At 60.8% G+C, this 13,867-nt stretch overlaps 1 protein-coding gene across 1 annotated transcript in view; it reads right to left on the reverse strand.

Annotated features, from left to right (window-relative positions):
• GAS6 (growth arrest specific 6) overlaps positions 1–12,631 on the reverse strand; it is a 29,811-nt gene extending 17,180 nt beyond the window's left edge. Inside the window, exons 1-4 of the mRNA XM_043891754.1 lie at positions 12,357–12,631; positions 11,957–12,123; positions 1,630–1,654; positions 326–388 (exon numbers count right to left, since the gene is read on the reverse strand). Coding sequence (XP_043747689.1) covers positions 326–388; positions 1,630–1,654; positions 11,957–12,123; positions 12,357–12,429 — 328 coding nt within the window. The 5' untranslated portion in view covers positions 12,430–12,631. The remainder of the gene's footprint in view (positions 1–325; positions 389–1,629; positions 1,655–11,956; positions 12,124–12,356) is intronic.
• Between the last annotated feature and the right edge of the window lie 1,236 nt (positions 12,632–13,867).

Below are 13,867 nucleotides of genomic sequence, written 5' to 3' on the forward strand. Positions count from 1 at the left end.
TTACAATAAAAAACTGGAAAAAGCCCAGGAGTTGCCAGTGCACCCCGCTTACCAAGCATGCTGCCCACCAAGTGAGCTGAGAACATTCTCAGAACCAGTGACTGTAGTGAAAGGGGACTTAACTGACCAGGAGGTGGGCCCAGATGGGCCTTCCCTCTACCTGGGAGAGGTCAGCACTTCATGCCGCACACACTTCGGCTCAGGGCAGAGGGGGCTGACCTCAGGCTGTGGCTCTGAAGGCCATAGGGACACCTGGGGCCCCCGGGAATGACCGCAAGGCCCTGAGAGCCCAGACTCAGGGGCTGCAAGGAAGGAGCACGCTTACTTTGCACGCAGGTGACGAAACCTGGGTTCTTTCTGTACGGAGAGCCATGTTCACGGATGCATTCTGCAAGACAGGGAGGGGGCGTCACCCTCTGACACGCTCATGCTGACACAGCATTTTAACACCAAAAACGAGCAGGTGCCTCCAACGGGCAGAGCTCTGTCTGAGGGGCGCTGGCCCCTGCAACCTTGAGTGGGGAGGGTCCTGCTATTGCTCAGAAGGCTCTCTGGTGGCCCTCTGGATGCTCTCTGACCGTGACAGAGACCCAAGCTCCATCTCAACCCGACCCCTGTTTGGAACAGCGCCCTGGGTTTGATGGAGACCGAGCTCCTCCCCGCTACGCAGTCAGCTGGGCCTCCGCCCCGGGCCAGGGCGGGGGAGCCACCACGAGCATCTGGGACAACGGATGCTGAGCCACTGCACTGGCCTCTCAGGAGGCCGCTGCTGCCCAAGCAAACGCGGAGGACGTGGGCACGGCAGTGGACAGCACTGGAGGCAGCCCAGGGGACCACGGCACCCTTCCTGAGGACACAAACCCGCGCACCCAGGAGCAAGGCCACACGGGGCCTGGGCTGGGCTGCTCAGGGCCGACCACGGTCCACTCTGCTTGCCACCAGATGTGCACCCCAGAGAGGCACCTCTAAGAGGCTGTAAGGTCAATGGAAAAGTGACCAAAAGGCACTCGACACAGTTAGAAGGGAGAGCCCCGAATACCTCTCTCACCGCAAGTACAGACATCCCAAGAGCCCCCAAGAGGCACGGACCAAGGAGCAGCTCCGCGGGGACTTCCAGATCGCCCTGAAGAGACTGGGCCGTCTTCCTCTCGCTCCCCGCAAAGTCCAGCGGGGCTTTCCAGGCCCCCTCCCCCCAACATTGACAGAGACGTCGCTGCTTGACAGCCAAGGCGGCTTGCTTGCACAATCTTGTTCAAGTTAAGCAAAATCATCTCTAATGTTCTCAGCTTTAGTTACTCTTACGGTGTCAACAGCCACAGCCGACACAGGCAAGAGCTCCCCGGGGCCTTCAGAAACGTCACGGGGGGAGTCCTGAGACTAAACCAACCGTGTTCCCAGTTAACCAGCTAAGCTGGGGGTCAGAGCGATGTGGAGGTTTGCCAACAACGACGCTGGCTGCAAGTGACACTAGTGGTCACCACGGTGGGAGGGTCACAGACCAGGCTTTGCCCTGTGAGCCCACGAGGTCCCACCTCACTGTCACGGAGCTTTGCCCCTCAGGAACAACTCAGTGACGCGGTCTGAGCAACCTCTCCTCCCCAACTAAAGGAGGCCGTGATTTCAACTTACCTAAGTACCTTGGATAAAAGTACTCCTGTGGAAAGAGAAAAAGAAAGGCAGCGGTTAACTGGCAGAGTGCCTGGTGTCTGGGCACCCCCACGGCCGCTGGGCTAGGAACCTCACCCTCCCCTTGGGAGGCAGGTGCTTGCAGAGGGCGAGGGCGAGGACGGTCCAGAAAGCTGCTTTCTGCCTCTAAGATGGCAGGGAGGGGCGGGGGGGGGGGCGGGGGGAGGGGAGGGGAGGGGGAAGGGAGGGGGGCAGGGGAGGGGAGGGGCGGGGAGGCCCAAGTAGCCCCGGGGCTTCTGCAGGGTGCTTGCATGCCTGCTTGCATGCCGAGACCCCGCCGGCCATAAGCAGCATAATGCCACTGACAGCAGCTATGCCACGTGGGTAAAGTGTCTTTCAGGATGAGAAACGCCCAAAAGAACCCAGCCTCAGACCCGGCGGGAGGACTCCCAGGAGCTACTGTGTTTGTAAACCAGGCCAGAAGAGGACAGAGGGTGTGAAGGGCACGTCCTTTCACCAGGTCGGAGCTGGGCAGTGAGTCTGGGAGACTGTCTCCAGCTGCCACGGGGTGGGGTCACAGCAGCCCGCCCCTGCCTCTGACGCCCCTCAGGGTTGATGGCGGAGCCGTTTGGTCCTAAATCCCCTCCCCAAGGAAACCAAGTGACCCGATGTCACCAGCTTGCTGGTGTCTAATCCTCATGACCACCCTCCCAGGAAGGTCGCTCTCATCAGCCCATTGTCACAGATGAGTGAGCTGAGACTCCAGGCCGCTGCGGAGGTGACTGTCACCTCCACTCACTGGGCTGGGCCCCCGGGCCTGGGGGCGGGGTGGGGGCGCCCTGTAGATGCAGTCAGTTCATGCTTTTAGAAATAACATTCTGGCAGGGGTGCTTCTTGTAAAACGCCCTCTCCGCTCCAACAAGCCGGGCTGCGTTTTCCCTGCCCAGTTTCAGTCCTGCACCAGTTGGCTCCAGGAACAGACAGGCAGGCAGGTTTGGGCCCCTGTGACGAGCGCTTTCGGGTCCCCCGGGATCTGTGGGTCGTGGCATCTTTCTGGGGTTAGCGGGACAGCAGAGGGCACTGGACTTTGTCATGGGTGGAGGGGTTTGGTTCTGAAAGAGAAGTCAGGGTGGGGGCAGGCAGGGCCTGCTCAGGGTGAGGAAGCCAGGGGTCAGACCAGGGCCGGGCAGGAGGGAGGCTGTGGGGCGGCTGCCTTCCTCTCATAGGCGGCCGCGTGGCTGCAGCTTTGCAGACAGATGTTCTCCACTTCCCCAAATCACGACGAGCTGATGGTAACGCGACACATTTTAATACTGACCCTGCGGCTGTGAAAAAGCCCTCTCTGCCTCTTGAGAAACCTGTATGCAGGTCAGGAAGCAACAGTTAGAACTGGACATGGAACAACAGACTGGTTCCAAATAGGAAAAGGAGTACGTCAAGGCTGTATATTGTCACCCTGCTTATTTAACTTATATGCAGAGTACATCATGAGAAACACTGGTCTGGAAGAAGCACAAGCTGGAATCAAGATTGCTGGGAGAAAAATCAATAACCTCAGATATGCAGATGACACCACCCTTATGGCAAAAAGTGAAGAGGAACTAAAAAGCCTCTTGATGAAGGTGAAAGAGGAGAGTGAAAAAGTTGGTTTAAAGCTTCACATTCAGAAAACTAAGATCATGGCATCTAGTCCCATCACCTCATGTGAAATAGATGGGGAGACAGTGGAAACAGTGTCAGACTTTATTTTTTTGGGCTCCAAAATCACTGCAGATGGTGACTGCAGCCATGAAATTAAAAGACGCTTACTCCTTGGAAGGAAAAGTTATGACCAACCTAGATAGCATATTAAAAAGCAGAGACATTACTTTGCCAGCAAAGGTCCGTCTGGTCAAGGCTATGGTTTTTTCAGTGGTCATGTATGAATGTGAGAGTTGGACTGTGAAGAAAGCTGAGTGTTGAAAAATTGATGCTTTTGAACTGTGGTGTTGGAGAAGACTCTTGAGAGTCCCTTGGACTGCAAGGAGATCCCACCAGTCCATCCTAAAGGAGATCAGTCCAGAGTGTTCATTGGAAGGACTGATGCTGAAGCTGAAACTCCAGTAATTTGGCCACCTCATGCGAAGAGTTGACTCATTGGAGAAGACCCTGATGCTGGGAGGGATTGGGGGCAGGATGAGAAGGGGACGACAGAGGATGAGATGGCTGGATGGCATCACCGACTCGATGGGCATGAGTTTGAGTAAACTCTGGGAGTTTGTGATAGACAGGGAGGCCTGGCGTGCTGCGATTCATGGGGGCGCAAAGAGTTGGACACGACTGAGCGACTGAACTGACTGACTGAACTGGAGGAGTAAATGTGGCCAAAGGTCCTTCCAGGAGCTGACCCAAGGCAGCGGGGCCCGCCTGGGTTTGCAGTGAGGCTGCCGTGGGCTCTGGCCACGTCCTCTGCCACGGCACAGCACATCCGAGCCTCCTCCTCTCCCTCTGCTCCTCATGATCCGTCCCCCTAAGGGGAAAGGAGAGCTGTTCACCCTGAGCTCCTCGGAGGCAGCCACGTCCCTGCGGGGCCCAGGTGAGGCTGGGACTCCCGCCTCCACGCAGCCCCACCTTCCACCGGCCACGCACACTCCCCGCCCTGAGCGCAGACGAGCCGGGACACCCAGCCCCAGCTCCACTGACCTCTGCAGACGCTGCCCTCCAGACACACCGTGTCGGTGATGCCTGAATGCTTTTGTCTGGAGTGTCCGGGACCTTTACCTGGGCTACACAACATGACAGGAGTCTCACATCACACTGCAACAAATGCGATTGTTCCCCAAACAGTGAACTGAGAATTTATTGCTTCCTTTAACCTGTAGCTGTCCGCAATTTTAGCTCCAAAGATCTCTACTCTCTGTCAAAGCAGGCTGGGACCCGGGTGTCACGACAGTTTGCTTATCGACAGGGCAGACGCAGGCGTTCTCCCCAGGAGCTGGTGGGTAGGGCCCGCCAAGGCCCAGCCAGCGCTCACACCCCGGTCTCACCAGGAGGCCACCACTGCTCAGGAGCTGGCCCCCGAGAGCGTGAAGCTCAGCGCAGCCCCTCCTGCAGGCGGGCACCCCAGCTCCCTCGGTGCCCACGGACCCTGTGGGGCTCCACACGTCTTCCTGGCGGTTCAGACAAAGCCTTCTTCCCTTCCTTCCCCAGTTCCTCTCCTGAGATTCTCCCAACGAGGTGCGGGAGACTCTATGAGACCGAAGGAAACGCGGACACTGCTTCTGAGGCCACAGGCCTCCTGGATGCCCTAGGCCCTGCTCTCCCGGAGGACCCCAGGTGGGCCCCTAGGCACCCCGCGAGGGCGCTGCGTCCCCTCTGTCCTCAGACACTGATGCACAGGCTGCAGGGAGGTCCTGGAACAAAGCCCTGATGTCACTAGCCAGAGGCGTGGGTGAGCCGGGGCCCACAGCAGCTCCGCACGTGCGCGCGCGTGTGTGTGTGTGCGCGTGTGTGTGTTTGTGTGTGTGTGTGTGTGTGGCTCCCGGGGCTGCCTCCATCCCCACAGCCATCCCCTCCCACCCAGCCTGCCCCCGCATGACAGGGGTCGGGAAGCCCAGTCCTCCGGGTCCGATCACATCAGTGTCAGGATAAGCTGCCCTGGATGCTATGCTCAGGGCTGGGGCAGGTGGCCGTGACCCTCGGGGTGTGGAGATCCCAGCGCCCCTCACTAGTTTTCCTGCAGTCCGCCCCTGCCCCCGGCACATCCCATCGTACAGCCTCCTCACCCCCCCGGCCCCAGAGTCCCCACTGCCCCGGGCACCTGCAGCACCCCAGCTGCTGGCAGGCCCGGGTGTCAGCGGGGCCCTGAGGCAGCTGACAGGCTCCGGCGGATGGGAGACCCGAGGCCCAGGGTGGGGCATGAGCCAGGGACCGGAGGGGCTGGTCCCTCCAGCACAGGCTGTGAGTGTGCAGCTGAAAGGCCCGCGTGTGAGGCGTGTTGTGCAAACCTCCTGGCGGGCTCAGTACAGTGTCTTCTGCCAGGCACGAAAATACTCTCGGAAATGGACCTCATAAAACAGGTTTGTTTCCAAATACTGCTCCCCCACGGCAGAGATTTGTAGCTGCTGTCCAGCATCCAATTCTCCCTTCATCCCCAGTAACAGAACCTGGATTCAGTTAGAGCAACAGAGCAGCCAGCTGCAGGACTACACTTCCCAGCCACCCCTGCAACTAGGCGTGGCCGTGCGACCAAGTCCTGGCCAATGGGATACACACAGGGAGCAAAACAGAGTAGAGATGGGGTGCTTTGGTTCTCTGGCCTCCTTGCTGGAATGCACATGTGATGGCTGGTTCTCCAGCATCTTGCCCGCTGTGCGAGGAGGCCTGGAAGACAAAGGCCACGCACCAGTGCAGCGGAGCGCAAACAGGTCACGTAAGGCCCTGGGCCCCACGTGGAGCAGCCCTGGGCAGCCTGCCTTCCACCTTCTACATGAGAGAGAAACACAGTCTTACTTAAACCACTCTAATGAGGCCAAAGTACCAGACTAACTGAATTTGAAAAATGAGTGCAAATAGATGTGTCATGGCCTGCAAAGTGAAAATTTCATAAGTCAGTGAGAATGTTCTGGGAAATGGGCAACACGAAGGCCTTTCTTTCCTTCTCGTGTGCTTTCCTGGCAGAGGCCTCTCAGGGCTGCGGGCGCTCCCCTTCACGGCACTGGCTGACCATCCACAGCCTTGCTTGGAGACACCTTTGTTCTCAAGGCCAAATGCAGCTATGATGCTCACCGGAGTGGCTGGGGTGCTCACTGGCAGGACAGGAAACAACCGGAAACAACTAGGCTGCACCGCGTCCTAAGCCTCGCCAGGGCCCGCGTCCTAAGCCTCCCCAGGGGCCAGGCCTCGCTGGGTCCTAAGTCTCCCCAGGGGCCAGGCCTCATTGGGTCCTAAGCCTCCCCAGGGGCCAGGCCTCATTGGGTCCTAAGCCTCCCCAGGGGCCAGGCCTCGCTGGGTCCTAAGCCTCCCCAGGTCCTAAGTCTCACCAGGGGCCAGGCCTTGCTGGGTCCTAAGCCTCCCCAGGGTCCAGGCCTTGCTGGGTCCTAAGCCTCCCCGGGTGCCAGGCCTCACCACACCCTCTGGTGGCACAGAAGTGACATGCCTGATGTCCAGGTGCTCTTCCTGGCAGCTGTGAATATGCTGGCAGGAGATGAAAAAAGCAGGCGTGGAGCCTCCTGGGGTCCCAGAAGAGTAAGCTCCTGCTGACGTGTTACAAAGTGACAGGGAACGACGCATCTTCCTCCAACTCTGAGCGATGCTCCTGCTCCCTCTGACCCGTCCCTGCCCACATGTGGTGGCCGCCTTGGGGAGCTTGGAGAGCATGTGACCAGGGGAGGGACGACGCTGCCCACCCGCTGCCAACAGAGACACGCCCACCAGCCCCTGGCGAGCAGGGGGCGTCTGCCAGGAGCCCATGCAGCAGAAGGGCAGGGCAGGAGCCAGCAGACGCCGGGCAGGGATGAGACCTGTGGTCAGGAGTGCGCGAGGGCTTGGGGGTCATCCCATACCCAACTCCTCCTTAAAAATTACTTTAAAACATAATAACTTGCACTCTCCCAGGGTCACAATTTACAAGCGTACACACGTGGACTGCAGTGAAATCACTGGACGGACATCACCACCACAGGGCCAGGAACCCCAACATCTATACTAACTCTCAAACCACAGCGAAGTCTGCAGCCCAGAAACAGCTCCGACCTCTGAGCTCAGCGGACACAGCGCGAGGACATCCCACACGCACCGGCAGAGCTGGAGTAAAGTGACAGCCTCGCTGGGTTTGGAACGTCCCAGCCCAGCCACTCGGAATCTCAAAAACCAGGCTTCGAGCATAAGCTTCTTAAAGGTCATTTTCTTCCCAAGTCCCATAGGCAGACCTGCAGTGCCCTTGAGAATATCTTTAGGTTTTCCACAGACGCTGAGCCCATGGTCACGGATGACACATCATTTAGGGGCCTGCCCTGTCATTAGGCCGCTGGGCCCATCTCCACACTGGGCTGACCCCCCAGGACTAGCGTGTATGAGGATTCAGGGGCAGCAAAGGGGGGCCAGACAGAGCTGTCCCTCCCCCAAGGCCATCCAGGGAGAGGCTGGCCCGCGTGGGGGCCCTGCGTGCCACCCGTCTAACCAGTGGTCTGCAGGCCTCTGGGTCATGTGGAGTCAACTCCAGAGAAAATGCAACGGGCAACTCAGAGAACCTGCTCCTGTTGGCTTCCAATGGAGGAAGCCTGGGAGGGACCAGGCCCTGGGGGACGCCTGGCCACAGTGAACAGGGGGCTTCCTGGACAGACAGGAGCTGGGGCTGAGTCTGCACCGGTGGGGGCCTAGTCCCATCCTCCATGGACCCTCAGGGGGCAGAGAGGAGTGTGTCTGAGCATCTGAGGCAGTGTTAGGGAGCTGCTGACACGGTGGGGCGGGGCGTGGGGGGCAGGTGGGCCTCGGCTGTCCTGGAGGTCACTGGGGGTGACAAGGTCCCCCATCCCCTCCTGCTGGGACCCCATTTCTGTGCCCCTGAGACTCCTTAGGCCACTGCAACAAGAGGAGACTTGAGGGAAGGGGTTTTCCCCTCCCTCGGGTGTCCCCCCCAAGCTGTCCCTAAGATGCTGGGATCGGAGGAGGCAGGTGTCCTTGGATGGCCAGCACAGCTCAGAGAAGCCCAGCAGCTCACAGGGCTCTGAAACCCACTGCACCCAGAAAACCCTCCTGGTAGGGAACCTGCCCACCACAGAGCCCCCACGTCTGAGGGGGAGGGAGTCAGGGGTGGAGGCAGGTGGAGCGAGACAGAGACAGACACTGCCAGACAGAGACAGAGAGACAGAGGGACGTGAGATCAGAAGTCAGGCTCCGGCTGCACCAGATGCTGAGACTTTGGGGCGTGACACTCGCCGAGCTGCGGACGTGAGAGTGTGACTGTCTGCATCTCAAACAAACAAGGGGATGGAGGACCAAGACCTGGAACCCCCTCCAACCTGCAGGCCTCAGGGGGCCCCTGTGCTGGGAGGTGCAGAACTGGGCCTGGGCCACGGGTCTGGCTGGGTGAGTCTTTCGTCCAGAATCCTTTCCTGAAGCCAAGGGCAGTGGTATGGGCTCTAGCGCCCGCTTGCCTTGAAGGACCTAAGTAGGAAGGTGACTGTGCTGGGCTGGTGAGCTTTCAGGAGAACTTGGGGAGTCCAGCAGGGCGGCCAGCACCAAGTCCTCTGAACAAGACCCCAGGAGGAGGACAGTGCTGGGAAGACAGAGTAACAATGTGAGAGGAAAACAAGATAAGAAAAGGGAGCCTAATCACAGGGCTCCAGGGGAGGGCAGGGTGGGACACTCCCGATGCTGAAAGAATGTGGAGGAGACTATCCGTCCCTGGAGGGAAGCCTGGGAAGCGCTGGACTGGTCAGGAAGGCCCCAGGCTCCTTCCTCTCCAGGGCTCCACAGCCACTGGAATCAGGAAGGTGCCCAAAGCTACCTGCTCAGAGGAGGGGCTCATCCACAGAGAGGAAGGCGGTGCAGGGTGGAACAATCCGCCTGGGCAGGAAGCGCCCAGAACACGCCCAGCACAGAGGGCACCACCTCCAGGGATTCCAGGGTGGGCACGTGGCCCAGAGGGCTGGCTCCAGGTGCTGGAGCCCCCACCCGGCCCGGGTACAGGGCGGCCGCCCCATCTTCTGCCCGCAACCCCGGAGACACGGGACAGGCTGCCCCTCTGCCAGAAGCAAAGGGCCCGTGGGAAATGCTCCCGCAGGCGTGTATGGCTGTGATGGGGCAGCCGCAGGGAGGATGTCCTGCCGTGGCTGGCGGGTGAGGACGGGCTGTCCCAGTGCCGGCCCCTTGAGCTGGCAGCGCTCTCAGCCCAGAGGCCGTGGCCTCCCCGTCACACGTCAGGACGCACCGGGCTCCTGCGACTTCCTGAACTAAGACCAGGGCCTCGTCGAGGTCACACCCACACACGATCACAAAGAGCCAGGAATCTGAGGGCAAGGGAGTGATGCTTCTCAGGAGAGCCCAGACTCTCAGGAGCCGGGGGCCATGGGCGAGGTCACAGGACCGCTTCACTTGATGCGCTGCTTTTCCAAAGGTTTATTAGCAGTGAGTTGTGTTTGCAGGGTATTCCCCACCCCTGGGACCCAGGACCTCCTCAAAGTGAAGGATAGGATGGTGTGGACGCCTGGAGGGGCATCTGGTCAACCAGAGCAGAACATGAGGAAGTCCCCTAAGCTCCAGCCCCAACACCCGACCCGAACTGGCTCCTCCAGAAGCCAGTGCCCCTCAGTGAACGCAGAAAGAGCTCGTCCGCCCGGGAAGCTGCTAATAAAGGGAAAGGTGTGACTGCGATTCGGGGATGGGTCAGGAAGGATAGGATTCTGGAAAATTACACGCGGCTTTGATGTGAAAGGAGTCCACGCGTTCCAATGGGGTGGATGGGGCGGGTGTGGGAGGCAACTCCCCTGGGAAGGGAGGGGGCAGGATGCCAGAGGGAGTGCCAAGTCCCTGTGTTAAAGTCGCTGCTGTGAGCACTGCTGTCCTTGCCCTCATTTCATCCACTGCAGACAAGCTTCTGGAGGGGGCATGGCCACCCACTCTAGTATTCTTGCCTGGAGACTCCCCGTGGACAGAGGAGCCTGGTGGGCCACAGTCCTTGGGGTCACACAGAGTCAGACACGACAGAGCGACTGAGCACAGACAAGGTTATAGCAAACCTAAGAACAGCTACAGTGGGGCGGGGTGGGCTCTGGGAAGGGCGCACGGTGACCAGTGTGCAGTGTGTCCAGCCCAAGCCTCTCCTGCCTGCAGGAGCAGGGCCCAGGTGGGGCAGGGCTGGTGCGGGAAGCGGTCTCATTGCCCTCAAGTCTGGTCACCTGCAAGCCCCATCCTGTGCTCTGTATGAGCCAGTGTTCCAGGCTGGGCCTGGGACTGGCAGGAACACACTTATCACACACCCCGCAGTCAGGCAGTGACCCAAGCAGCCAGCACACAGCCCGCGTGGGACCTTCAGAAACGCTCCGCGGAGCAAGCTTCCCAGGGCCAGCAGGACTTATCAGAGATGGGAGGACAGGCAGAAGAGACGGGGCAGGGCAGGACTGCAGCTCACACGGGTTAAAGCATGCCACTGCTGACACGGGAGAGTCACCAGTCACAGCTCAGCCACGGCAGCCGCGGGCTGTGCCAAGGCCAAGGAAGGGCACGGGCCGGTCATCGCCATCAGGCTTGTTTCAGAGAGGGGACCACGGGCTGGGTCAAGCCAGCCAGTCAGAAACGTGGGTTACAGTAAAAGCCTGCATCCTTCACACTCATTTGTTCATTGCATGAGACGCTTATTCCACCCCAGAATTATTCTTTAAAAGAAATATTCCAGTAGAACCAAAAACAGCTGTGAAATCATCCTGACCTCAGGGTGTGAAGTGAGGCAGGGTGAGCCCACCCCTCTACCAGTCCTACTTCCCAGCGGGGAGCTCCTGGGCACACACCCCAGCCTCTGCCCCACCTAAGATGGCACAGAGCACCCAGGGCCACTCCCTGTGGTCGGCTGCCTGTCGCCCCACCGTCTTCACGACACTTTTAATAGAAACTTTTTGAACTGAGCCGTCCTGAGCCAGCACCTTAGGCTCCTGCAGTCGCCGCGGTTCCCAGGGTGCACCTTGCGGCTGCCCGGCCCGCCCTCCCGCATGTGCCAGCCCTGCTCCGTCCTCCCAGTCCTCCCAGCGTGGGACCTGCTGCCTCCGGCATGTCCAGCCCTCCGTCTTTGAAGCTGAGGCTCCCGCCTCTAGATAGGGATCTGTGGACAGCCCCACCCCCACCTCTAATCTGGCCAAGGGGGCAGGGAGGCAGGAAACTGTTCCGGCTCTTCAACCATTTATTTCGTTTACGTTTTAAACTGGACCCTACTCTTTCTGGTTGAGCTGTCAGAGCTGCAGTTTCCTTAAAGGCGGCTGCCTTCCGAGGCCTGCCGCGGGAAGCGACTGCGAGCGTCCACAGGACCCCCCCCCCCCCCACTGGCATCGGCCGCCTCTCCCGCGCTGAGGGGCAGCTGGCATCACCGGGAGAACAGGGGCTCGAAAGGACGAGGCCTGCGGGTGGCCGGGGCGGCACACCGCACCCTGCCCTTCCGCCGCCGCCGCCGCCTCCCTGTATAAGGGTCGGTGTGCCCGCAGAAGGGTTTGCCGCAGACCCCAGGCTCCCGCCCGTGCGCGCGGACAGTGTCCCCTGAAGGGTGGTGCCGCGGGAGCGGGGGTCGAGGTGACCCGCCTGCCCCGACGCTCCGCTCGCGGCCCTAAGGCTCCGGGTGCACTCCTCGCCGCCCCGCGCTCACCGTCTCGGGGTCGTTCTCGAACACCTCGCGGGCCTCCTCCCGGCTGCACAGCTCCTCCACACACTCCCTCTCCAGGTGGCCCTGCTTGGCCTCCTCGAAGACCTGGTAGGCGCGGCGCTGCCTGGGCCTCAGGAACTGCGCCGCCTCGCGCGCCCGCAGCATCACGGCTTCCCGGGCGTGGGCGGGAGGAGCGGGGAGAGAGCGGAGACTCTCCGTCAGCGCGGCGGCGCCGGGGCCGGGGCGCGCGGGGCCGAGGCGCACGGGGCGGAGGGGCGCGCGGGGCCGAGGTGAACCGGGCTGGGTTGGGGTGCGGGTGCCGAGGCGCCCCTCGCCCTCCAGGGGGGCGGAGTGCTGGGGGTCTCCCGGCCCGGCGCGCCCCGCGGCCCCGCGCGGTACTCACCGTGCGCCGACTCGGAGGCCAGCAGGAGCAGCAGCAGCGCGGTGCCCAGGGCGGCGACGGGTCCGTGCGGCATGGCGGGGCGGGGCGGGGCGGGTCGGGGCCGGGGCCGAGGGCCGGCACTGAGACCGGGGCCGGGAGCCGGGCACGCGCGGTCAGAGCGCCCGGGGGGCCGTGGCGAGGCGCGGACGCCGAGGGGCTGTGGCTCCGGTCATCCTGTGCGAGCGGCTCTGAAGGTCACATCCCGGCGGCGGCACCGCGGCGCTCGCGCGGGGCTGGGCGGGGGCGGCGGCGGGGGCGGGGCGCGCGGCAGGACCGGCCTCGGGGCCGCGCGGGGCGGGCGGGGCGCGCCGGCCTCTCCGCCGGGCCGAGCGGGTTTTCTCAGGAAGATCAAAGCCCGGAGGGGCAGCGGGTCTTCGGGACGAAGGCGGGGAGTTCCCCAGCCCCCGGACCCGGACCCCGCGCCCAATCGCGGGTTAAGTTTATGTAACCGGGCGGTGCGAACGCGGAGAGGAGGTCACGCGAGTACAGCCTGTCAGGTACAGACGGACATTTAGCAGCTTCAAACCTCTTTCCACCCCGTCCCCCGACCGCGCCCCAGATCTCCGCGTCCTTTTTGAAGACTTTATTCCGGGGCACGTGTTCTCAAGACCACTACCCACCAAAGGAGAGACACCAGCGAGCCGCACTGGGGTCCAGGGAGCTAGATGAGATGATGTCCTTCTGTAGTTTCTGTTTTCACGGTGATGACGTTGGAAAACCTCGAGGGCTCCCAGTAGCTATTTAAACCGAAAGCAGTGTTCTTTCGTTCTGGGGGACCAATATTTCGCAAAGTCACAAGCAAAAAAAAAAAAAAAAAAAAAAAAAATCCACAGAAGCAAAACCAAAGCAGAGCAGCCCCCTCGGGGGACCGGGGCGAGTACCGGGCGGCGCCGCTTCGGGGGTCCTGACCGGAGCACGCGCCCGCGCGGGACAGTAAAGGGGCGGCGAGGCACCCCCACCCCGACCTCCAGTCCGCACCTGCGCCCACCCCACCTTCCCTGGAGGGCCGATGAGCGCCGCCGCTGGCAGATTCCTTGAGGTCAAAGGTTTGAAGGTGGGGTAGTGAAAGTGAATATGTTAATTTCAGGGAAAAGGATGTTCCCCCAACCTCTACAGAATTAACAATTTAATAGCCCGGACGTCTGCCCCTGAGTCTGCGCTCCGTTCCCAGCCTCCCACCTCAGCGGGGACTCCAAGCCGGCTTGGAATGGCAGGCGCTTACACAGAATATTGACCACGTTAATCTTCCTGCTTGTCCTAACTGAGGAGAAGCACTGCTTTCAAAAATCTGGGGGAGGCAGAAAATCCTTCAGTCGTGATTTACACCAGATCTTTAATTAATTGGTGGCACTTCTGTTATCGGAGGTCCCAGAGCTGCTTGGATCTGTGAGCTTACAGTTTTCATTGAATTTGGAAAAAAAAATTGGCCATTATTTTTCAAATGCTGTTTATGTCTCTCAAACCTCTCCTCT

The sequence above is a fragment of the Cervus elaphus genome, chromosome 30, assembly GCF_910594005.1.
Source record: "Cervus elaphus chromosome 30, mCerEla1.1, whole genome shotgun sequence".
Classification (NCBI taxonomy): domain Eukaryota; kingdom Metazoa; phylum Chordata; class Mammalia; order Artiodactyla; family Cervidae; genus Cervus; species Cervus elaphus.